Source organism: Zychaea mexicana (genome assembly GCF_025766255.1).
Source record: "Zychaea mexicana strain RSA 1403 chromosome Unknown BDB00scaffold_74, whole genome shotgun sequence".
Classification (NCBI taxonomy): domain Eukaryota; kingdom Fungi; phylum Mucoromycota; class Mucoromycetes; order Mucorales; family Lichtheimiaceae; genus Zychaea; species Zychaea mexicana.
Window position 1 is genome coordinate 90,313 of NW_026516737.1, and position 24,263 is coordinate 114,575.

Sequence of the window (24,263 nt, forward strand, 5' to 3'; positions counted from 1 at the left end):
ATTAAATAAGGTACACAGGGCTCTAAATTTAGAAATTTTCAGCGTGTGTGATCATATTGGTAATGGAGAAGTAAACTTCTTGTATTTTGCATACTGTCTCATATACTGTGCCACATCGTTCATCCAGAAAAAAACAGACGAGGGAGATAACGACAATTCTGTTGTATTGAAAAATCGTCGTAAAGCCGCTGTTTATCGAATTGTAGTTACATGGCTTTAATAGACACTTATAACCATAGGATATCATGTAGCAAAAGTGGTTATGATTTGTATGTTCTAAATGTGAGGCATATGTACAGATATAATGACAAAAGCGGGGCATAGTAGTATATAACGAGAGATGTAATAGTAGTTAATGAGAAGGCAGTTGCCATCTTATAGACATTTCTGTTTTTTGTAACAACCCTTGCTATGCCTTCGCTCCGAGTCCTTGCGCTTGTAAGTTTTGTTGCACCAGAAGCAGTTGTACACGGGTGGATCAGTCACATGCGTCAATCTATGGCGTCCCAAATCCCTAGACCTTGACATGATCTGACCGCACTCTGGACATGCTGCATTTTTCTCGTCTCCGCTATTGCTACTACTGTCACCATCGTCAACACTATTGTCTGTTCGCTGCTGCCGCTGCTGCTGGATGGCTGGATGATGGTGATTTTTTGACCCAAATTCTCGCTCAAGCGCAAAGTGGCTAACATGTATAGGCGCAGGAGCAGTTGATGATAACTTGATGTCTTTGCCTATGAGTCTCTTGTTGCTCCAACCCGATGGATTTGTTGTGCTTTTTGCTCTTGTAGACCAACGAAGAGGGCGATTTCCGCTTTGAGCGACAGCAGAAACAATGCTAGCAGCAGGAATACTACTGCCACTACTACTGGTCGATGGCTGACGGTGTTGCTGTTCCCAATCTTGTGTAGTTGATAGTGTAGGCGAAGACATTGACGGTGATTGAGATTGGATTTTGAACAAAGTATTGCTGTCGATGCTATTGTTACTCGCTTCTGCTGCTAGTCCTACTGTCATACGCTGCTGGGCACATTGAGAAAGCTGTTTTACATCGATAGGCCCTGGAACAGTTACGGAGAAGCTGTGGTTTTGCGCTAGAATATGTCTTTTGCGCATTTCGGTGAGGTGATCTCGACTAAAATAATAAAGGGCTCCATCAATCGTACTGTCAGGAAAATGTTGAAATTGGACAAATTCTGATAGTTCTTGACTGACTGTTCTTGTTTCTCTTGGATGCCTTTTGTTATCGTTGTTGCTGTTGTTGTTCATTTGCCGCTGCTGGTGCCGCTGCTGGAGGGGTTGGTGAAAATGCGCAGTAGTATTTCCAACAGTACCACCTTCTGCATTGATGATTATGCCTGTTTCGGTAGTAGTGGTAAAGGCTTCTTGATCACGAGGCTGGGGCAGTTGAATAGTCGAGCTAATTGGTGTTGTTGTTGTTGGTGTGCCAATCACAATAGACGAGGATAACACAGACCGAAGAGGATAATTTGCTTGTTGTTGGTGTTGCCAACTGCTCGCCATGGTGATACCATCTTCCCGTGACCCTGTGGGCGACCCAACCGTGCTTTGAGCTGAATCGGGTGCTACGCGTAGGCTTGGAACAGCAGACTCGTCGCTGTCTCGCTGAGTATCGTCGGTATGTTTAAATGTACCATCACCACTACTGTTGCTACTTTTAGTACTGGGAGTAGGTATAGTAGTAGAGGAAGCGTTGCTGTTGCTGTTTATTGGCTGCTGGTTTTTGAGCGTTTCAGGGGCCAGTACGGAAGGTGACACAGGTTGATAAAAAGAGTTGTACGACAAAAGCTTTTTTGGATCAAGTTCGTGGGACTCTTTGTTTAGCAACAACAAGGTTTCCGGATTTGTTGTTCCTGCTGCTGCCATGTCCATGGCTGGTGCAATGGGAGACTGGTGGTGATATGAAAAGAGCCTACTGCTACTGGAATGCGATGACGGCGAAGAGGATGCTAAATATGATGATACGAATGAGTTGCTGTGTGGTATGCTTGTTGTTGGGTATATACAATTGCTGTTATTCCCTTGTGTGGCTGTATGTTGCTGTGAAAGGGTGGGATTGTTGCTGCCAGCAGGTGTGGTTGTTGCTAATCCCTGAGGACCAGTTTCCGTAGTAGCAGTGAGCTGGGTCGGTGACAATGCGTCATTAACGTTTTGCTGCTGCTGCTGCCCCTGATCGTATTGTGCTACGAAAGGAGGAAAATGTGCGTTTGGCATTAAAATCTGGGGTTCAACCGGCGCCGATGGCGAGCCACTGTAATAGAGGTCCGTGTCTGCTGCTGTAAGTGAATGATAACCGCTTTGCAAAAGCTGATCCAGTATGCTTGGGCTTAAAATTGCTGATGGGGAGGACGGGATTGATAGCTCATTGTTTTGGGAAGAGCTCGACGAGGTATTGTAGGCTGGTGAAACATTGACACTCATACCTGAAACGTTGTTATTATTGATGAAAGCGCGCGGTTCTTCTGTTGTAATGATTGAGGCTGTCGTCGGGTTTGTCATCGTAGTGAGTCCTTCCTCTTCGCCCAAATGAGGTACAAGCTCCATAGACGTGGATGTTGTTGTTGTTGTTGTGGTGGTGGTGGTGGTGGTGGTGGTGCTCGTTGTAAAAGAGTTGTAGTAATTTCGGTTGTTGCCGTCCAAGTTACTATATAATTACATAAAGCTGTTAATGTTTTCATCGAAATACCCAAATACGTGAGCAAAGAAAGGAGATATGATAAGCTTACGTTGCACCGTCTTTGATGCTGCAAGGAACATAAGAAGAAGAGTAACGGTTTGAAGAAGCTGTAGCGGGGAATGAGGAAGACATTGTTTGCATGAACGAATCAAAAGAGGATTGCCTCGATCCGACTGTCTGGATTTTGAGTGCCTCTTTTTATATAAGTGAGAAAGAAAACCTTATTGAGCTGAGCACGAAGATAAGAAAACATAGTCTGTACTATTATTATACTTCTTCACTCCCCCACTTCTCCCCTCATTTAATCGTCATATTGTGTAACAAGCATTTCATAGTCCATGTCAAAATTCAGGCTTACGCAGTACAGACTTTGATCAATATTAGCCAGCTATTTTTTCTAGCATATGCAAAATAATGGTGGCGTATTCGCATATTAGAATCATACACGCGTAAGGTAATTGTATATCGTACAATAATACGTCATTTATTGAATAGGAAGAATAAACTTTGCTGTTGCTAGTAACACGTATATCCACAAAGGTGCTTTCCGGGTCGGAAGCTACCGAGCAACGACTTTGGTTGGTTGACTTATACACATGTATGACATACTATCAGTAGAACCAGCAGCAGAACTTGAAACACGGCTTGTTATACTCTCTTTTGCCTAAGCTCTATATATGTGTGAGCGCGCCACTCAGCCAAAGCTCCATTTTCTATCAGCTTGCTACTTTGCCTCATTTTAGACATCTCCTCATACAGGCCAGCTACAGAATTTTTCTTCCGGCATTCTAATAATAAGGACCTTTAAGTCTTTGTTCACAGTAATAGTTCATAGTCCTATATTTCTTAATGTTACCGCAGCATCATTTGAGCCATTCTATCACGACAATATTTTCTTATTTAAGCTAAACTAGTGCAAGTGATTAGACACGCTCAGAAGAGACCAAACCATTTGATATCAAAACAATAGTAAGATTTGTTCTGGGAAATAAAGGTCACCAAATCATTGTTTGCCTTTTACGAGTGATTTATTTACTCGGGCTACAGTAGCTTTTGAAACAAATGCTCTGTAGGATATTTACTTTTATATAAAAAAACCTTGCCGTATGACGCTAAGCGGGCCGTTGGAACGATATATGCATTATTTCAGTCTGTGCTCTTTCTAGAAATAGACCGTCAAATGCATAAGGCGAACACCGTTCACTTTTGTCCCTGATTCACGTGTCGAAATCGCTCTTTGCAGACAGGGCTGATCACCAGGTCTCACAGAGAGCAGGGCGGCGGCCAATCACCATGTCTTGTTCAAGAGGCGCGCGTAGCGGTTGTATTATCCCTTGGTATCGCGCATTTCTACGCCGTCTTGAAACATTTCACACCATCACTACCAGACCGGGAATTACGTATGGTAAATTGCTAGCACAACCATCATAGAAATGTCAGCAGGTGCACACACACATACAGCGTATTCTCAGTGTTGATCATAAATGATCACTAGAATCGCCCTATTTATCAATATCACCGTGGTCCAAGCTAGCCCACCTCCGCTACTCATCTTTCTCCATCAGTGAATGCACATGGACACATACACACACATAGCGCACCCAGCACAGATTGACGTTTATCCCTAAAGTCACGCTGGTGCCAGCTTAAAAAATAGAGTGGATGATGTAGGAAATGAGACCGAGGTGCAGTAACTGCACCAGCATCAAATTGATAAAACGAAACAATATATTCGGTTTTGGCTTATTGACTGGCCAATGACGTTGGGATGAAAAGAGATGGGTTTGATAAGCTTATGTTTAATCATCGGTGAATGCGGGGAGATATGAAGAGAAACACCACTACTAGGAAAATAGAGCACTCACGTGTCATTTGTTGATGGATGTTGATTATAGATATACGGTACAAACAAAAAGGAAGGGGTGCAGGTAAAAGAGAATAAATCAGGGAAAGACAAATAAGGAAGGTTTAGTTGATATAAGGGATCTGACTTGTAGTCGCGGAACGTCTATGCGCGCTACGATCATTGATTGTAAAGGGGATAGTACTAATGAGGCTATTGCTGGTGTCACTATTGCTACTACCAATGACGCAGTTGCCAGCTGCGGTAATTTCTTCTAGTGCTTATGGTAGTGGATCTCCCTTGCAAGCTTTTTCCAGATGACGTTTCAAAGAATCCTTGCGATATGCCATTTCTTTATGACAAAACTTGCATATAAGCTTTTTCCCGGAATGCTTTGCAAGTTGATGACGAAGAAAGTCGCGATGTCTTCCGTATTGCTTTTGGCAAAGGAAGCAATATCCACTTCTTTGGTGGACCGCTGCTGTTGTATTGTCGGCAGTACTACTATTGTCGCTGGCACCAGCCAAGAGCGAGAAGTAGGAGGAAGAACTATCGATTGCTGAATCTGTTGGGTACTTCTTTGGTGGTGGCAGTGGCAGTCCTTGATTGCTTGTTGATACCCATTCGCGACATTGGACTGAAGGGTCACGCTCTTCAATCAGTGCGGCGGAGGTTGTCGTAATCTCCTCGTTATCAGCTGCATGAATCTCGTGACGAGCCATAACTGCTTGTAAATCTACGCTTTCTCCTTCGCCGTCGCTACTACTACTGCCAATCTTTTGCAGGTCCAGAATGTCAACATGGCGCATGCCATTGCTTCCATTAGATACCAATGCCAAATCAGGGATACTTGCGGGATCACCATCGTCTTGTTTATACCGGTTCAAAGTTGAAGCAGTGTATTGAGGGATCTCCTCGTGTGCCACTTGTTGCAAATGTAACGACGGTGGCAGCTGTTCGAGAACGCGGTCTCCAAATGTCGGTTGCTCTTCAGACGATGATATAGCTTCCATGGGAGACATAGTTGTCAAGTAATGGTTACCTTGACTACACCATGTAAATGTAAAATTCAGCTGCTGCTGCTATGTCATTACACAATACACCAATATTACCTTGAATATGTGTTATCTGGTAACTTTGGATTGCTATGAGCGTTATTCACTTTTTCCGCTGGTGAAGTAGAAGAACACAGTGATTCGGAGAGATTGTCGTCCAACACTGCTAGTGAAAACTCCATGCTTTGCGCTGCAGGCCGTGTAGACTGTATTCCATCAGGAAGGGACACCGGTTCTGCCGCAGCAGCATTTCGCGGATATGGGTATGCTTCTGCCGTGGTGAGTGACGGACGATTTCTGGGGAATTTGCCCGTTGCTAAGACTGTTTGTTGTTCCAAACGCCGTTTGGATGATGATGATGATTCCAACGACGATACTAGTTCTTTTGCCGCCGCAAGATCCTTCTCGAGCTCTCTGAGCTCTTTGAGAAACTCTTTCCAAAACAAATCATCGAGTTTTTGCCAATCGATTGGTCCTGCCAATCCAAGAAAGCGTTGAAAGCTTCGTTCTCTGGCACGATTTTGCGCATCAATTATCTCTGCATGAAGGTGGAGTCGACCGTTCGAAGATAAAGTTTGCTTGTGCATTTTTGTATACAAGTAGAGGACAATAGAAGATGGTAGGAGGAGACTAGAATGGTACTGTACTTGGTTTGTAGAAATGAATTATGTCAAGGGGTCAATGCAAATGCAATAATGTCAGATACCATAAAGATAACTATAATTAAAAGGGGTGGGATAGAAAAAGATAGAAGGACCGATGTTATGGAACTGGTGAAAGAAGAGGTTGCACATCAACATGCATACACAGACACAGACACTCCCGCTTTATAATTTGAAGTATTTTATTTACTGTCATCCATAGGTCACTTGGCACCTTCCAGTGGATTAAAAAGGAATGCGCCACCTCTAGCTTGAGCTGAAAACAACATGTTTGCCGATCTGGGGGATTGATCAAAGAGTGAAGTCGGTGGGGGTGGAAGGGACGGAAAGCACCGATCAGTCATTTGTAACCTGTACTCTTGCTTTTTTGTTTTTTTGCCATGTGAAATGTCAAAGGAAGCGTTCCGATACAGCCGATAACAATGAGATCACGATTCGCGGTGCTGCCTTATTCTTTGCTTTATCCCCTATGTACGTAGCTTTATTCTTTCACTTGCGCAATGATCAGCAAATGAACAAAATAAGATGTTGTGTACACCACAGCTCCAAGATTTAAGCAGCTAGCTTAAGCTAAGGCACTAGAAGTATCAGATGGCTCTGAATATGCTGAACGGATCGATATACTCTCCCTTTGCTTGCAATGGGGTAGATGAATATAGGTGCATGACCTCCACTCTACCCACTGCGCGTTTGAAAAAGCTTGTTTGAATAACCTTACACTATTTTATCATCCCATAACATGAGCGCTTTCTAATGAAGGCTGCGCGAAGATGGAAGAGAGAGCGGTGCGCCGCGGGCGCCGCAAGCAGATACGTGTACACACTATCCAATAAACATGCGTAGATGGTACCATGACCACCACTAGACTATTCACTGAGGTATACTTACATTTCCATCTACATCGAGTAAATTTCGGAAACCATTAAAATTGAGTATGTATAACTGTGGATGTTTATTTGAAAACATGCATAGAAGTCGAAAGGGCTACATCTTTTAACGTATGCACATCGAAGTATTACACGTTTATGCGATGTTTTTAGTGTAATACCTTCTTTGGCTAATATTTGTGGTTTTTTTTCGTAATCAAGCAAACATTTATCCTCAAAATCGGCTCAGAAGCAAAAACAGCCATCGATATGAACTCTTCTCCATAATTTGCTAGATGGCTTCTTTTTGCGGTGTCACAAAAGCTTCGTCAAAACAATGTATTATACTCCTTCAACTTTAGCTCATGGAAAGCCGTGGACACAGCGGAACAACATTGGATGAGTCAAAGGTACGAAAAGAAGAGGTATTGTACGTTTGGTTTAGACATGATACAAGAAGAACTGCGCTATCAGTTTCTACCCGTTTTCAAAAAGACCCTGAACCGATCCTTTCATTGCTGTACTTTGCTGAAGACCGTCAAGAGTTCAAGTAACTGTGTATTTGGGTCATTAGCTACGCCATGTCTTTCAATACATCAGCAGTAGTAAACACTTTCAGATGTTCAAACTGATATCGACCGTATCCAGATTTTCTTTATCCATAAATGCCGCGTCATAATCACTTTTCAAAGTACTGGTATATATATGATACTTCAGAGATTCGTCAGGCCACATATGACTTCTGCATCATACGGAAACCTTGTTTTATAATAGGAATAAGAATATCAATACAATGGAGGCCAAAGTTGGAGAAAAGAGAAGGGTTGAAAAGGAAAATTGAGAAACAAGACCCTTTTGTTTCTCGTCTGGGTTTATGAAATCGAAAGGCTAAGCCGACAGATACACAAACCTGATTTCTGTGGGAAAGAGCAACACAAGGAGAAGAATATATCATATGTGGTACCTCTTCGTTATTGACCCCACGATTCTTGATAAGTAAAGTATGCTCGTTGTTGCTGTCGCAGGTACGTTGAATAGAAGCAACAGCGGAAGAAAGAATGGTGATCTCAACCAAAGTTTTCTCTTTCTGCCGATTTACAGATTCTAATCCCGGGTATGATCACGTAAGCCGCGGAAGCCGAAGCTGCTGCTGTTGCTATGCAAGTGCCATATGTATAAATTACCCCTTGATACATCTATTGATAAATTATACACATATTCATGCCGTTTGTATTGTTGTTAAATATAGCTCGAACGAAATGTTCATCAGACAAGTCTCTCCACAAAAATTGGACACGTTTCAAGCACTTTTGGCGGTTAATTAGCATGCCACGTATGTTAACCGCCCCTCAAATCGCAACCGGAGTTTGCTATGGCGACAAACGAACTGACGACAACGGCGATCGTCGTGACCATTTTTAGTTACAACGGTTTCGCACCAAGGCATTTTAAATTTAGCTACAAATTTAGGGTGCTCCAAGCTTGGCAGCTTTTTCTTTCCCAAACTTCCATCTCTCTTCATCACAATGTCTCCAATCTCTGAATTTTCTGAACGTCCTATTCCCGAAACCATTGTGCTTTTTGACGTCGATGGCACTTTGACTCCTGCTCGCTTGGTAAAGTATCTGTTGGCGTCAGTGCCGTATATATCCTCCGTGGGAACAGTTGGAGATCTGTCAAAAGTACTGATCTAGGCACAATACTCTCCTCTCATGTAGGGTGTTTCGCAAGAGATGCTTGAGACCTTGGTCGAGCTCCGCAAGAAAGTAGTCATTGGTTTTGTTGGGGGCTCTGATCTTAGCAAGCAGGTGGAGCAATTGGGCGCCACAGGTACAGTTGGAATTGAGTAAATTTAAGGAGGGCTATAGAAATGGAGAGCACGACATTTGAGGTTGATGATGAGGTTAGTGGAGGTACTTACAAGACGTGTTACTAGTCTTGAACGACTTTGACTATTGTTTTGCTGAAAACGGTCTCACTGCATACCGTCTTGGTCAAAAGATGGCTTCCCAGGTAAGATTCACCATTCTGAATCTATAGGCGGCTTCTTGTGTATCTGTATGATGGTGATGATCAACCTGTCAACCGTTTCTAATTCAATGACTTTCGATTTAAAAGAGCTTTATTGAATGGATTGGTGATGAAGAATACAACAAGCTTGTGAAGTTCATTTTACACTATATTGCGGATCTGGATATCCCCAAGAAGCGGTATGTAACTTTATTTCATGGAAGAAGGGGAGGTGTTTGGAATGTTGGCGTCCGTTGTATACAGCGAGCATGTGTAGCTGATCAGGAAAGTCATACAAATTAGTGGTACCTTTGTTGAGTTCCGTAACGGTATGATCAACGTATCGCCTATTGGCCGTAACTGCTCGCACGCTGAGCGTTGCGAATTCGAAAAGTATGACTTGGAGCGTGGCATTCGTCGCAAGTTTGTCGCAGACCTCAAGGCTGCTTTCCCACACTTGGAATTAACTTACTCCATTGGCGGTCAAATCTCTTTTGACGTTTTCCCCACTGGTTGGGACAAGACTTACTGCCTTCGCCATGTCCAGAAGGAGGGTTTCAAGAACATCCACTTCTTTGGTGACAAGACCTTCGAGGGAGGCAACGACTATGAAATCTATACCCATCCAGAAGTTACCGGCCACTCCGTCAAATGCCCTGAAGACACGATGAAGATTCTCAAGGAATTGTTCCCTTAAGAAAGATATACGTTTTTTGCTCTCTTTCCTCTTGTGCTGTACCTTTTCTCCACACACACATACACACGTACGCATCTCTCTCATACTTAAACTCCTTCACCGCCCTTTCTCACCTTTATTTTGTCTCCTTTCCAACTTATTTAATTTATTGGCGTATTGTCATCTCAAATAAAGTGCATCATTCGTGAATGCACTTGGAAAAGAAATGAAGAATGCGACAGCATCTTTGTTTGTGGGAAGAAGGACGGAGGAAATCTGGGTGCCACTGGTGATGGCGAATGTAAGTGAACTTTAAGTATTTTATCAGAATCAACTTTTCCCTGTGCCTCTCAGCGGTTTAATCGCAGGCAGTCCAGATTGCTATGAAGTCACTACCAGCCTCCCAGTGCCATACACATCATCCGGCTCAAAATCCTCTTCCCAGGAAATGAAAGAACCCGCAAATTAATGAACCTTGCCTTCTGCTGTTGTACCGGAAAACGAAATGCTTGAGTATTGCTGCGGCTGTAATCACGAATACCAAGTGCTATACATTTGTTGTTTTGAATAATCAATGCACCATAATACGATAGTGTCTAAGAGAACTACAGTGGACATGGCTCCATTTTGGACGTTGATGATCCATGCTGGAAGAAAGTATCTGAGCCCGGAGACCTCAGATATATAATTCCTGCTTTGGCCGCGCATCACGCGCATCAAGATGGAAGGTGTCGATGTATAGATCCAATCATCCAGAGGTGCATCTTCCTGTTAACTGACTCCAGGGACGAGCATAAGATACTAGGTTGATAATGATGTATATTTTCCACCTTTTGTATAATTCAAAGATGTTTATTCTCTGGCAACTTTACTTTATGGTTTGACGCGGAGAGGACCGGAGCGGCTCGAGACTAAAGTGCGAAGGCGCCAAAGGCTCGTATCAGATCATAGCAGCAACAGTAATTAAGAAAGACTCTACAGCATCATCATTGGTTATCGACTATAATTTATCTTTTTCTAAGATATCCCCTCTCTTCCTCTCTTTAGTTTTTCTTGGGCATAGTCAATATATTCTGCGTATTATTGTGATTGATATGTAATCATCTATTTGTAGGCAAAGTTAGTGAGCCCCAAATAGGGACCAGTCAATTGAGTGCAAAATATTTAAGGCGATCACGAAATATTACAAAAACTATGTAGTTGTGACACAGAACAATAAGGTTAGGGAACATGTTCTAGAATGAGTTGCTGATCGATTGGCAAAGTCTAAGACCGGGATACGCATTTGATAATTTTTACAAGAAGATAACGAGGTTAGCGCGTGGACTTGTATCTGAAAAAGATAACAGATATGCTTTATGCACATAGTCCTGTACAATACCAGACAAATGAGGTGTATGATCATTATCTGCTGCATATATTGATCACGGTACGGAAGCCAAAGGAGCCAATTCGTAAAACAGTGTCGGTGGCTCGTTTATGGGATATCGACTTGAAAAGTCATACAGATGAAGGATGTATATACATGGGCAAGTGTATAAATATGACTAATTTCACAAATATATTAGTGATTCAAGCAAAATAGAACGTATTATCTGGTGTAGAAAGTATCAATGTGCATCTATAGTTTGACACATCAAAATAGGGAAGAAATGGTTTTCCGCATATATAATACTGTAAGGTTTTATTTCTTTTTCTTTTTTAGTTCAGAAAGGATATGTGAACATGTTACAACATGCATAGAGAAGAAGAAACAGTTTTAATGAGAAGTACGAATAGCTCTTTGCGGAGAACGCACATTGTACATAGTAGTAGAAAAGGAAAAACTTGTATGATAACCAAGGAGGCACAAGGAAGAAAAATGAAAGTGTAAAGATATAAAAAAGAATTACAGGCCGAAAAAAGTTTGAAAAAACTGATACGAGTAAGTGAAAGAGCATAAGTAGATAGGATTTAGGATTGAAGAGCGAGAGAGAGAGGGAGAGGAAGAAAAAGAGCATCACCGTGTGGAGAAGAAAAGAAGAATCATAAATTTAAATGTAAGATTAGAAAGAGGTGCATACATGCAAAATAAGTCTGTCAATATGTTAAGAAAGGAAAGATAATCAGCTGTGCTATATGTGGAGATAATATATATATATATATATATATATATATATATATATCCTTATCTGTCATGTGTACGCTTTGGAATAATTGTATATAAAAGTAATGTCGATCAGTACCATCAACCTTTACGAGGGCTCCTTACCACTGGTGTCATTTTCGTAGTCCATGTCCCTGTCTTTGCATTTCTGACAAGCAGCTGTACCACGATGGCGAGTGATGGAGTCCTTGCGAAAGAAGACGTTACCGCAGTCAGGGCATGGATACATGATCCGTTTGCTTTCAGGGATATGTGTCGCGTAATGGCGTACGAGGTCATGATGTTTGGTAAATGAGCGACTGCAATTTGGACACCCATGACGTCGCTCAGCTAATACACCACGTTTTGTTGCTCTAGTCGAAGTAGCGGACGATGGTTTGAGCGCTCGTTCCGTATCTGTGGCAGTAGCGGTGGTGGTGATAGTACTACTAGTGGTTGAGGACGATAGCGAAGATCCAGGGAAAACAGGACGTAGTGACTCATGAGATCCAGTAGCATTATCGCAACCGCCCATCATATGGGGATATTGTTTTCGCGCGTGCAGCGGCTTTTGGATCATTATGTTCCGAAAGTCCTTGTGAAATATATTCACCATTCGTTCCTGAGATTCAATTGGCCTGTGTGGTGAAGACAAGACATCTTGTCGAGCAGACCCATTATAAAAAGCATTAAGATATTCTGGAGACTCGGTCACTAACTCAAACTGCTGCTGCGACGACGGGTACGATTCGTCGCGCGGCGATGGGTTCTGATCGATGCCAGGAAGAGGATTGCTAGGAAGAAGCATCATGGATGCCGTTGTCGACGGTTGCTGCTCTTGTAATGTCGAGAGTGATGTTGGTGCTAATTGCGTACACTGGCTGTGTTGGTGCTGTTGAAGCTGTGGATGTTGTTGTTGAGTCATTGGCATTGACGCATTTGGCGAAGAGATTGCATAGTATGGCTGCTGAGAGAGCCCATTATAGCCTACAACGTGAAGGAGAAAGCCCCAATCATTATGAGCATCATGAATAGAACTCAAAAATTGGACACGATTTCTACATGAAAAAGGACCACTAGTTACCATAGTTACCAGAGAAAGATTGATGTTCACTTGCTCCTTGAGTTAGTGTTAGATTCTGGTAGTCAGGGGAAACTGTTGTAGAGTCAGTATTAGGGGTTGCGTCGGTAGCTCTGGCATAGGGATGAGCAGGATATTCGAATTTGAATCTATCACTGTCAGAAGAAAGATCGTTGAGGGAGTCTGCGTGGAAATTTTCGCCCTGATGTTGTTGTTGTTGTTGCTGAGCAGTTTGTAAAATAGGTCTTTTCCCTTGATCAAACGGGGGACCGGTCATAATAGCGCAGTAATAGTAGTGGTGTGGATGTAGTATTGCTGACAACTTGAATGATTGTAGTAGCCTTATATATTAACAAGAGCAATAGATAAGAATGATGGCGATGGCAGCGACAGAGAATGGCAGTCATAAATATAGATTAGGAACCCGAGTTTAAATGTTTATTGGGCTCCCAGTATACGCTTACCCGCTTTTGATTGACCGTGCGAAAGAAAGTTGAATTAAGAAAAGTGCTGCTTTGATTTGGAGCAAAACAAAGAGGAAAAGTTCAATAGAAAAGCTAAAAGAGCGAATGAGATCAAGAAAAGAGAGCGGTAAATCAGTGTGTTTATATATTCGCTTGCTGTTCGTGGCTGAAGCTGACCGAATTTGGTATACGACGATACACGCAGATGCAGATGTATCTTAATTACAGAGTTGACATAGATGACACACTCTCAATGTTGAGCATTGTTGATAATGGGCAGCAGCGTAAGCAACCAGCAACATAACTTCATCAATATCATTGAACCCAAAGCATGTTCATCCCTGAATTTTTTTTTGATTTCCTTTGTATGTTCCTATTAGCATTTATTTTACCCCGTGGCTTGTCAAAGATTCTCTGTTGCCATTTCCATAAAACGTACAAACACTGAATGACTTTTATCCTCTGCTCTAGAGATGCGTCTGCCTCTCCATTGTCTGTTCATGCTTCCTCTAAAAACTCAGATATAAACTAAGTGATTGTCGTAGATCAAAAGAACCAGCAATATGGGTTTCTGCTACTGTGTGGCACAGCGCCACGTTTACACCACAGCTTGGAGTTGTCGTGGCGCGCGCGGACATGATAACAAGACAGTCGTTTTCTTCTCAGCTATGGGGAGAATGCAAGTTTGCACGCTTTCTTTTTTTTGTTTTTTTTTGCACGAGTGCTTACCATAGTCGTTGTAGTGACCGAGATATTAATGATGCCTGCTCTAACACCATTGAAGGAGACTTATATTTGCGCCCCAGAGCACACGCCACTAATAGATATGAGTGCGTTGTGAAAGAGGGGGGAGTGATGGTACGAAGCAATGGGTAGCATTATGTGAATGTACAGTATGTACAATGATCCAATCATCTATAGTATGCAGCCTGCATTACCATAGAGAGTTACTGTGTAGCACATTAGAAGTGAAGATAAAAAACTAGTGTTATGACTTGCATGGCATGCAGCCGTGCGCATCCATTACCAATGAGCTATTACCTCTCTTTAACCCAGGTACACAACACTTTTCATTTTTATTGCAAAAGAAGTGTACAATACTTTCTTGCTAGTTTGGGAGAAATCTTTTCGCGCTATCCTTGTTTTTGAGCTCATATAATAAATAATAAAAAGTGCAAGAGGGTGAGAGTGAAGAGCTTGGAGGTAAGTATCATAGAAGGGAGAAAAATTCAAGTTACTCCCCATCGGATGCCAAGCTTTATTACTACTATAAATTCTCCCCTGCGTCCAAGTACCAATGCGCCCACTGTTGACAAAAGGAAAAGAAGGTTTATGCACCTTGCGCTAGCTCTAACTTCTAGAGTAGTCGGATGATGTAGCACAGCATATATGTTAAGCCCCAGTATCGAATAAAGGCTTTATTGACAAAAGGTGCAAACATACTTGCATTATCATCTAAAAACATTGGCAAACAGCAAAGAAAAGAAACAATCAGTTATTTTGTATCAGTAAATGTAAACAGTAACATTTATAGTACAAAAGCCTTTTAAGTATATTAATACGTGATATGACGATACAAGCTGTTTAATTAGAGCTGTTGCCACTGAAAGTTGTGCCTGAAAGTCTAGACATCCTTTATCTGTAGTGATTGCTATTATGAAGGACACATCAGCTCTTTCACGAGATCTTATATTATCCCGAATCATCAATCAAGGACCTCATTCAAAGTCCATAAGAACCGTGTGGAGCAAGCCATGTTTTAGATATTGCGTATTTCTGTACCAGACTATAGGTCCAAGCATTAATATACCAAAGTACGATGGGCGACATTGCTGTCACGAGTGTATATACATCAAGTGTCAAAAATGTAGCGGCAATAAGGTACTAATAATAGCAATCATAGGCTTCTATATCCAAAGAAACAACAAAACAAGACTGCTTCCTTTTATTTGAAATGAATTATATCTTCCCGAGACATTCCCTGTTACTTCTTTCTCACCTTTCTTTTTGTCTCTTCCTTTTTCTTGCTCCTCTTTCCACACATCAAAAAGGAAAGTAATGTAAAGCACGTTATTATCAGCCAACTTGGCCACTAAAAGGGGGGAGAATATAAAATGCAGGCAAAAACGACTCCTTGCTAAAACTTTGCGTTGTCGCTCGCGGCACAAGCAGCGCAGATTGTACATGACAGTAACAGTTGTTGTGGGGGCACTATGGCTGGTACAGCTTTATACTTGTCAAATTACAGGTAATCGGAAGTGGCGCGTGGTGAAGAAATTTTATAGTATTGTTTTTTAAGATAGTCATAGATTCTCTTCTATCACGGCTTTTGTGGTCAAACCATCTACTGAGGTATATACATAGTGCGCTGTATTATAGTTTTGATATTACCCTTAAAAAAAGGTACATGTTGATAGAACTCTAGAATCGAGAATGTGATGGTGTTGATGCGAATTAATGTTGATAACGGGGCTCTGTTCTTTCCTTTCTTGGGTGTACATGTGTACATTATCGATCGCTGCTAATACATATCGCTGCTCATCAAGCATCTTGTCTGGCCGTGTTTTAAAAGAGCTAATGATGAGCGCCGTACGCAAGTGCTTAAGAAGGAACTGGATTCTTTCTCAAAGCTCTCGATTGTTGTTATTTCATTGCTAGATAAAAAGCCTTTTTTTCCTCTTTTCCTTAATGATACGACTTATCCATCAAAATATTTCTAAACATTGTTGGTGCTATTGCCCAGTTTTGTTCGTCTTTTTCAAATTTGTTGAACAGATGCCACACCAAGTTCATCAGCTATATATATGGCACGTAAGGTTTTCCCACTTTTAATTTGAGAAGCTGAATAAAAACAAAAGACCTTAAGCAACATCTACTGTCTTCATTTACGAGCAGAATACCTCTACATAGCGACCCGTAATAAAATTGACTCACAGAAATTGACCTTTAATTCATATAGAGTGATGGTTCAAAGTGGTTGATATGGTTGAAATATACTCAACAGTGCTACAAACTGGTCAAACTTATAGATATGTGAATGAAACAAATACTAAAGAAGAAGGGTAACAATATGTGGATAACAGGAAAGTGGTAAAGATAAGGGAATGAGTTTGTCACATGAGTGACTGAACTTCAGTTCAACGTTGAAGGTGCCAATACAATTATACGGCGCTACGCATCATTAGCATGATCGGTATTATAATGGCTCGTCTGGAACATTGATCTGTCCAATAATGCTCGACAGAATAATCATAAAAGCAATGCCAGTATGAGGAGAAAGATTATAAGCACTGTAACGATAGTGGCGCGGGTAGCAAATTCCCAGCTTTCTGTCGTATGTGAGGATGAAAAGGACGGCGGGTGCAACTTGCAATGAACAGGTGGGTAATGACAGCGTTATAAAAGTCCACAGCTAGTATATTTTGTCGCTCATGTGATGATAGCACACAGCTGGTCTGGAAGCATCGACAGTAGTGTGTATCGCTGTGGCAATGTAAATACGTGGGGTCACGCTTAAATGTTGATAAGTCTCATCATTGGTCTTAATGCAAGTTCACTGTGATACGTTGAACAGTTAAGTCGTTACTAAAATAATGTCATAGGCAGATTTAAATTTGGTGTACGGGCAAAGAAAATAAGCATAGTCATTTTAATGTGTACCAGTATCTATGCTGTAGTAGCTATCAACTGTTCAAAAATGATGCGCTGCTATGCGTATACCTGGAAACAGTAGATTTTGACCATTTACTTCTTATTAATTGTACGAGTTTGCTACTCGGATAATCACGGTTGGCTTGCAAATGAGCCTGTATAACTGTACACCAAAGCAAAGTAAAATGTGAACACATCATATGTGTCTTTTTTAAGCTAATTTCGCGCAGCCAGGGGAGCGACAACGAAAGGTAAACCCGGGCTTACCGTAAACTTTAGATCATCAGCTGGTATATAAAAAAAAGAGTAACAGAAGAAGCTAAAACAAAAGATTTAGAAATGAGATGCTGGGTAACCTTCATAGTACCGTCAAAGTGCCGCCGCCACAACTTTTATCACATTACCTATTATCACCTTTTATTTTCTGTGAGAAAAAAAACAGCGATAGAAGAACGCCAATAGGCAAACTTTAATTAAAATATGTGTGATATATATGCAGTGGTAAAGTAGGAGTAATCTGTTTTCTGTGCTGATGATTGTGTGCAGCAGCAACCATCAAGGCATGGAATTGTTGACGAGTGGTCCCAAAACTTTACCCATTTTTGACACTTTTAAGCCAATAGCCTGAGTTGTACGCTTGTATTACTAGCTTATACTGTGCTGTTCAATGACAGATACGGCAAGTATCTCGTTACACGTATCCCTAAAGTAGACATTTGCCGAGAGTACTCTCCGAAAGAACCTTCGTATGAGGAATATCGATCGAAGAACGCGGCGGGTTCTATTATTTATCCACAAGTAATACCCCGGCAGGGCTCGTAATACAAACAACAACAAGCTGTTTATGATAGCAGCACTTTACAAAGAACTAAATGATTTTGCCTATTTTTCAAGTATTTCACCCTTCTATCTCTTACTCCGTGTTATGTATAGCACCGGGGAGACTTCTTTATCCTTCTCCTCGTTCTGCAATCTGCAAGCGTGATCTTGCCAGAGTTTCAGAAGCATGCATTTCCGCTTGCTGCTTCTGGACACATTTTATTGTCGGGTGTTACAGCAAGTTTCTCCCCCTGCTAAGTCATGGAAGACACATTTCTGACTAGCACCATGTCATCGAACTGCGCCTTCTTTCATGAACTATGGTCGACAAAAGAAATGAAACACACTAAGCAAACGCCCAAGCAAGTCATCGTACAGCTGTTGAACAAACAATAAAAAGAAGAGCTCCTTTGGCTCTGTTATTGTTTTTTGTTTGTGGTACTACTACAACTACAGTGGTGCAAGGTATTAAGAGTGTTGTTTAAAGTATAAAAATGTGTGTGCGGTTTGGGTGGCACAAGGCACTGCTCCTCGCTTCTTCAAACATGTGCGTGCAACAAAAATCGGTCATTCACCACATGCAGCACTTACAGTTAGCCAAAAAAAGGATCCAACACACACACTCATCCCCCCTTCTCCCCTCCCCTCCCCCGAACTCTTGTCCTTTTCGACAATCCACATTAATACGTCCTGGTCCTGGTCCTGTCTGTTTTTTTTCTCTTTCACTTTCTCCTTCTCTTTTCTCTTTCTTCCTACCACACAAGCACACCATAATACTCCCTCAACGCCGCTCATGACCGTTGTGCCACTTCCTTACGAAATAGCGCACTGTTCATCGTGGGACGATGATCATGAGCCAGAGCAACTTGTAGCTTCGAGTCCGGGCAATCGAATCAAACGATCAGACAAGATTGACGATGATGCTGACATTGGCGAACCCGACGCATTGCCGAGCAATAACAAAGTCAAAGGCTGGCAAACGCCAAAGTAAATATATACACACTCAAGCATATTAAACAAAAAGGAGCTTGACTTGACTTCCATTAACATAAAACAATAATAACAACAACAACAACAAACGATATGGTCATAATAATAGATGTCCTACGTATCCACAAGATTTAATTATTCGACTGCTTTGTGGCCCTGCACGCATCTCCAAAGTCCAAGTTTTATCGCATCATTACAAGATTGCCACCAAAATAGACGTATATATCGGCATCCTTAAAGACCCATCCAGCATCCAAGACGACCTCGACGAGCATGTCTCGCCAGAAGACGATGAAGAAGACGAAGACGATATGGTCATTGAGTTTACACGGCTAGGGTAAATTATCCTTCGGACTTTCCCGCAGCAAGCAACATCATTGAATCTCGATCCATCCCACTAAGCAACCAACATTTACTCCTCATCCTACTCATCACCATCCTCCGCTTATGGCACTAATATGTAAATACTAATATATATGCATCTGCACTTTCCTTATTTCTCTTTTTTTTTTACTCAGCTATGTTAGTCTTGACAATAACACGCGCGCCCAATATCGTGCTCGTGAATTGAAATCAATCAAGGTCAATGCCGATGGTGAATACGTCAGACTCGTTGTCCGCAGCTGTCATCGAAATCGATTAAACACCTACAACCAGGTAAACATACCTTCGTAATTTTCTCTTTAATACCTCACTCTTTCTTTTTTCCGGGGGGTAAGGGCTGGGTTGGGAGTATTCCTGTGAGTGATCATGATGGAAATGGTGGTTGTTGTTGCGCTGGTAGGCCATGAGTAAGCTATAAAAAAGGGGTTTGGGGGAAAAGTGTGTGTGTGGTGACGAAAAGGAATGAATTCTATTGTAGGGCAAAAAGTAGAAAAGAAGCGGGTCTGTGGCTGGCTTGGGTTGGCCTTGGGCTGGTGGATAATGAAGCTTGTTCAGGGGCAAAAAGGCTGTATTAGTTTGAGGCACTGCGCACCAAAGAGCTCTTTTCCATCAGATTTGGCAGGCACCTGTGCGTGTGCTTGCTGATCAACAACCCTTTCAAACATGCGGTTTGAATTTACGCCTCTCGTCCTACCACCTTGCAAATTATGCGAGCCCTGCTACCACACTTTCGTCGATCTTTAACACATGTCATATATTGTTTAGGTGGGACTACTCGCTCTTAACGTATTGGGTCAACCACTGCGTCATGAGGCTGCAGGTGTAACAGCTATCCCTGTAAGTGTTGTGTCTTTCTTGTGTATGAGGCATTATCTACATGTCTGTCTAGCAGCAGTATAGTTTATGTATCATTATACATTTAGAGCCACATGGCCCGGTACCTTCACCACCCTTTGGATGAGTCAAGCATGCTCAGCTCGTCCACGAGAAGAACAAGTGTTTCCAGTAGCCAAAGTCTTAGCAACAGACTTTCTGCTTCTGGCGTGCTCGACATTGAGCTCCAGCAATGGATTTCGGCATTGATGCATGCCGAAGAGGAAGCAGCCAGAGGTAACAATCATATACTCTCATTCTCCCCCCACCCCACCCTTGCTTCCTCATCATCACCATCACCTACTACCTCTCTCCTTGTACGCTAACCAGGTTTTACCCGCTTCATTTAGATGAATCATACCAGGCTGCAAAAGTGTACAAGGATATCAGTGACAAGCTTTCTAGGTTTGGCAAGATTGTCATTGACTTGGAGCTGGGCAAAAAGCAAGCCGTAGAATCTAAGGATTATGACGAAGCCGAGAAAATCAAGGTATTTTTAAGGGAAAGACTTTTTCACTACTCTATTCTGTCTTGCCAGTGCTTATTAATTGCTACGGCTATAATGTATGTAGGCCGATATTTGCGAAATCAAACGATCTGCCGAGCAATTGTTGGAGCAAGCTAATATCCACATTACGCGTGATGGCCGCGTGGTTCCTGCCGGGAACAGCAATGGTGTCATCGTTGGTGCCGAGGTATGATTTTTCAAAAGAAGATGAAATCTCATGATATAGTACACAGGAAAAAAGAATGGGAGTACTGACCCACAATTTTCTTTGTATCTATCTCAATGATATAGTACGAAGACGACGATGAAATTGACATTATCCCCGAGTCTCTGCGAGGACCATCATATCCTAGCAACGAAAGCGATGATATGATTCGACATCCAGAAGCCGTATCCAAGCATCACCATGACAATGAGAATGATACTACATTGATTAGTCACCATGACAACATCAATGATGATGATAATGATTACCACCGCCATCACCATAGCAATCCAGAAACAACGCAGCAAGATCGTCTCTATGATGAAGCAATTGAAAAATGGACAAACTTTGACGCTTATATCACCCCACCCCACAACGAAGGCATCAGTCAGAACGATTCTACCACGCATCAAAGCTCGCCCACATCATCGCTGTCGACAGACGCCGCCGAGATGCTGCTTCCGCCTCATTTGACATCCTATGGCGGCCATAACAGCAATTCTCTTATTGGACGTGAAATGGTGGTTGAAGATGACAATACCGATGGTGGTCTGGAAAAACCGATCGATTTACAACGTGTGTCCATGTCAGATCTGATGGCACCTTCACTTTCAGCTTCCGTTGCTCGAAAACATTCGTTGCGTGGCATGACAACAGAAGAGCAACAGCAATTTTTTGAGCACCAAGTTGACGAAGCACGCATCCAGCAAAAACTGCAGCAAGTACCGAAAAAGGAGCCATTGGATCCAGAATGTGTCCCTGAACCATTAATCGATGCTGAACGTGCCAATTGCCGTGTGCCTATCCGTGTATTTGGCGAAGACATTGTTACTTGCGTTCTCAGTGTCAAGGTCAAGTGTCGCGAGTACGGTTTAAAACAAATAGCAGAAAGTGTCAAACTGGCTTGTGCATTTGTCGAAAATAACGAATTACATCGTTTGGACGAACTCGTTGACGACCCGCACCATACAAGCTTGTCGGATGACAGTAGCAGCGAAACCAGCATTGGCGAAGATTATGAAGAAGATATCCGTCGTACTGCTATGTTTACTAAAGCAGCATTGATGATGGTTCAGGAGGCCGTAATGGATTCAAGAGAGTCCATTATTAGTATGACGATCGACATTTGGAAAGACGTGAATGGTAAGTTTGATCCCGAAATGATCTGCAGGAATTTTTAGTACAAAAGCGCGCCGTTCCCTGACATATTTACTGTTTCTTTTAAACTATAGCCATCTGTGAAGTGGTGCCTCATACACTTGTCTTTGGATTAATCGAACGCGCATTTTCTGGTCTTTTGATGCGTACTAACGACACCAACACGCGAATCCGTCAACCTGCCTCACAGCTTGTCCTTGATTTGTCAGAAAAGTTCTATGAGCGACCTTATTCATTGCTCTCGCTTTATATCGCCAAGCCAGATCGTATTATTCACAACCACAAGGATGCACGTGCACGGATCGAGCTGGTATCCTCGGCCGTGGACTATTTACGTATCATCCAGCAGCAGCAAAGCGCCAAGAAGCGTAATGGGGATGCAGTAGCAGATATTGGCATTATTCCCTTGAATGATTTGATGGCTTTCGTCGTCACTTATTTGAACCATTCGCACGATGATGTGCGTCAGGCTGCTGTCGAACTTGTTATTGATATTTCCGAGCAAGTTGGTTTCCCTTCAGTGAGCAAGTATATAGATAAGGATCTTCGACTCTCGTTGGCAGAGGTATGTAGTAGCTCTTTTTTTCTACTCTTTATTACATTTTAACTCTGCGGTACTTCACTCACCTAACCCTGTTTTTTCCTTCTCCATCAATAATTAGACCGTAAAGAAGGTTGCTGAATCTCGTGAGCCAGCACAAGATACATCTTCTTCCAAGCCTAGTTCGTTTGGCTCGAATGGCACCGTAGCTGAGCTTCGTGCATTTGCTGCCAAAGCAAGCTCCCCAAGCGAAAAGAAATCTAGTCAGGCTACCAAGAAGACTGGCGACAATACCAAGCGACGCACTGCTGGTACTACTACAGTTACAGGTGCTGCTGATAAACGTGGCAAGGCTGATAGTCGAACGACGAGCACAGCGTCGAAAAAGGTAGGGTCTTACATATATTAAGGGATTTATGAGCTTCCTCCCCATCCTCCTACCTCCCTCGTAGACTCACGCTGCATTGAACTTATTAGACCACGACAACCAGTACCGCAAACGGCACACGTACGTCAGCTGCTCGTAGCAACACTCGTGGTGCAAACACCAATACTACTAGCAAAGCCTCCTCCAAAAATACCACCACTACTACTACGACAACATCAGCTTCTCGCCAGGAAGATCCTCTTTTGGATGACAAAAAGTAAGTAGATCTATTAACGAAAGGAAGTCGAGATAGACAATTCACTGAAAACAACAAAAATCATTGTTCTATACTAGCATCTGTATATTCTGTGAAGAAAGCAATCCTGACTTTAATGAAGATACACTCATCTCTCACTACTACGATGAATGCCCTGTACTAACAAGCTGTCCCAGATGTCAAATTGTAAGTTTGATATAAATATCAACTACTGTATTGATGCGCTGACACATCGTAAATTTTTTTTCGAAAACGTATCATTTAGATATTGGAAATTTCAACATTAAGTGATCATACGTTTAAGGATTGTGCAAAACGGCATCTGGTCAAACAGTGCACGCGTTGTAAGCAAGCTGTACCAGTTGAACAATGGCTTCAACATACATTGAAGCAAACATGCTCAGGTACAGTTTCCATAGGATGGCTTAAGGGGAAGAAGAAAAACAAACAACTTTTCTTAACTAATGCCTCCTTTTACTAGCTGTCACTGACGGTGAAACTCGGTGCCCGTTGTGTATGGGATCAATTGATCCTGTCACGGACAGTCAATGGAAGGCTCACTTGTTGAACGGTGACGGTTGTCCCAAGAATCCACGACAGGTCCGACGAATCAAGGCTGCTGCTTCAGCAGCACCTGCAAGCAAACCAGCTAAAGCAGATGCACCTAGAAGTACAGCGCGTGGTGCTGGTAGTGCAACTAAAACGCCCACTTCTTCGCTGAGAAGAAAAAAGTAGATTTCACCCCAAATCAATTTAAATACCTTCGTCAGAGTTTTCCAAGTTTTTTCTTTCTATAACACCCCCATTTTCTTGTCACTATACCCTTCTCTATTTCACACAACAGATACACACACACTGTCTTTTTTTCGTTTACTACATACAGAAAAGAATACATAAGCAAAGAAAAGGAAGTAATACCTTTTCTTTTATGTTTGTCCTCAAGCTCGTAACATACAGTATTGTTCGTAGTATGTTGCACAGACTACAGCTCCAAAGCATGATAATTT

The 24,263-nt window shown here is 42.2% G+C and overlaps 6 protein-coding genes across 6 annotated transcripts; 2 read left to right on the forward strand and 4 right to left on the reverse strand.

The window, feature by feature from the left end:
• Nucleotides 1-375: 375 nt before the first annotated feature.
• BDB00DRAFT_875540 (uncharacterized protein) lies at nucleotides 376-2,833 on the reverse strand (the record flags this gene model as incomplete). Its single annotated transcript, XM_053127367.1, has 2 exons — nucleotides 376-2,668; nucleotides 2,751-2,833. The coding sequence occupies 2 exons, from the start codon at nucleotides 2,831-2,833 to the stop codon at nucleotides 376-378; spliced, it is 2,376 nt and encodes a 791-aa protein (XP_052976482.1).
• Nucleotides 2,834-4,825: 1,992 nt separating this feature from the next.
• Nucleotides 4,826-5,781, reverse strand: BDB00DRAFT_790484 (uncharacterized protein; the record flags this gene model as incomplete). The annotated part of the gene is made up of 2 exons (XM_053120962.1): nucleotides 4,826-5,591; nucleotides 5,657-5,781. 2 exons carry the CDS (start codon nucleotides 5,779-5,781, stop codon nucleotides 4,826-4,828), a joined length of 891 nt encoding a protein of 296 aa, XP_052976483.1.
• Nucleotides 5,782-8,421: 2,640 nt separating this feature from the next.
• Nucleotides 8,422-10,051, forward strand: BDB00DRAFT_562807 (eukaryotic phosphomannomutase). Its single transcript, XM_053117862.1, has 6 exons — nucleotides 8,422-8,460; nucleotides 8,550-8,743; nucleotides 8,846-8,957; nucleotides 9,064-9,140; nucleotides 9,246-9,337; nucleotides 9,441-10,051. The coding sequence occupies exons 1-6, from the start codon at nucleotides 8,454-8,456 to the stop codon at nucleotides 9,832-9,834; spliced, it is 876 nt and encodes a 291-aa protein (XP_052976484.1). The 5' UTR covers nucleotides 8,422-8,453; the 3' UTR covers nucleotides 9,835-10,051.
• An 885-nt stretch (nucleotides 10,052-10,936) lies between these two features.
• Nucleotides 10,937-11,261, reverse strand: BDB00DRAFT_838810 (uncharacterized protein). Its single transcript, XM_053124660.1, has one exon. It carries the CDS (start codon nucleotides 11,228-11,230, stop codon nucleotides 11,006-11,008), a length of 225 nt encoding a protein of 74 aa, XP_052976485.1. The 5' UTR covers nucleotides 11,231-11,261; the 3' UTR covers nucleotides 10,937-11,005.
• A 786-nt stretch (nucleotides 11,262-12,047) lies between these two features.
• Nucleotides 12,048-13,296, reverse strand: BDB00DRAFT_917918 (uncharacterized protein; the record flags this gene model as incomplete). The annotated part of the gene is made up of 2 exons (XM_053128719.1): nucleotides 12,048-12,925; nucleotides 13,023-13,296. The coding sequence occupies 2 exons, from the start codon at nucleotides 13,294-13,296 to the stop codon at nucleotides 12,048-12,050; spliced, it is 1,152 nt and encodes a 383-aa protein (XP_052976486.1).
• A 5,207-nt stretch (nucleotides 13,297-18,503) lies between these two features.
• BDB00DRAFT_562985 (uncharacterized protein) lies at nucleotides 18,504-24,060 on the forward strand. Its single transcript, XM_053117864.1, has 14 exons — nucleotides 18,504-18,940; nucleotides 19,053-19,280; nucleotides 19,462-19,600; nucleotides 20,093-20,164; nucleotides 20,251-20,437; nucleotides 20,551-20,690; nucleotides 20,773-20,895; nucleotides 21,000-22,056; nucleotides 22,146-22,636; nucleotides 22,734-23,000; nucleotides 23,090-23,256; nucleotides 23,334-23,442; nucleotides 23,522-23,660; nucleotides 23,738-24,060. The coding sequence occupies exons 1-14, from the start codon at nucleotides 18,747-18,749 to the stop codon at nucleotides 23,989-23,991; spliced, it is 3,567 nt and encodes a 1,188-aa protein (XP_052976487.1). The 5' UTR covers nucleotides 18,504-18,746; the 3' UTR covers nucleotides 23,992-24,060.
• The last annotated feature ends 203 nt before the right edge of the window (nucleotides 24,061-24,263 follow it).

Excerpts from the sequence above, each read along its gene's own strand:
- BDB00DRAFT_562807 (XM_053117862.1), top strand. Across the intron at positions 8,958-9,063 it reads GGAGCAATTGGGCGCCACAG|TCTTGAACGACTTTGACTAT; the intron begins GTACAGTTGGAA and ends ACGTGTTACTAG. Across the intron at positions 9,141-9,245 it reads GTCAAAAGATGGCTTCCCAG|AGCTTTATTGAATGGATTGG; the intron begins GTAAGATTCACC and ends TCGATTTAAAAG.
- BDB00DRAFT_562985 (XM_053117864.1), top strand. The coding sequence starts at position 18,747 with ATGACCGTTGTGCCACTTCCTTACGAAATAGCGCACTGTTCATCGTGG. Across the intron at positions 19,601-20,092 it reads GATTAAACACCTACAACCAG|GTGGGACTACTCGCTCTTAA; the intron begins GTAAACATACCT and ends TATATTGTTTAG. Across the intron at positions 23,001-23,089 it reads CGAGCACAGCGTCGAAAAAG|ACCACGACAACCAGTACCGC; the intron begins GTAGGGTCTTAC and ends TGAACTTATTAG.
- BDB00DRAFT_838810 (XM_053124660.1), bottom strand. The coding sequence starts at position 11,230 with ATGCAGCAGATAATGATCATACACCTCATTTGTCTGGTATTGTACAGG.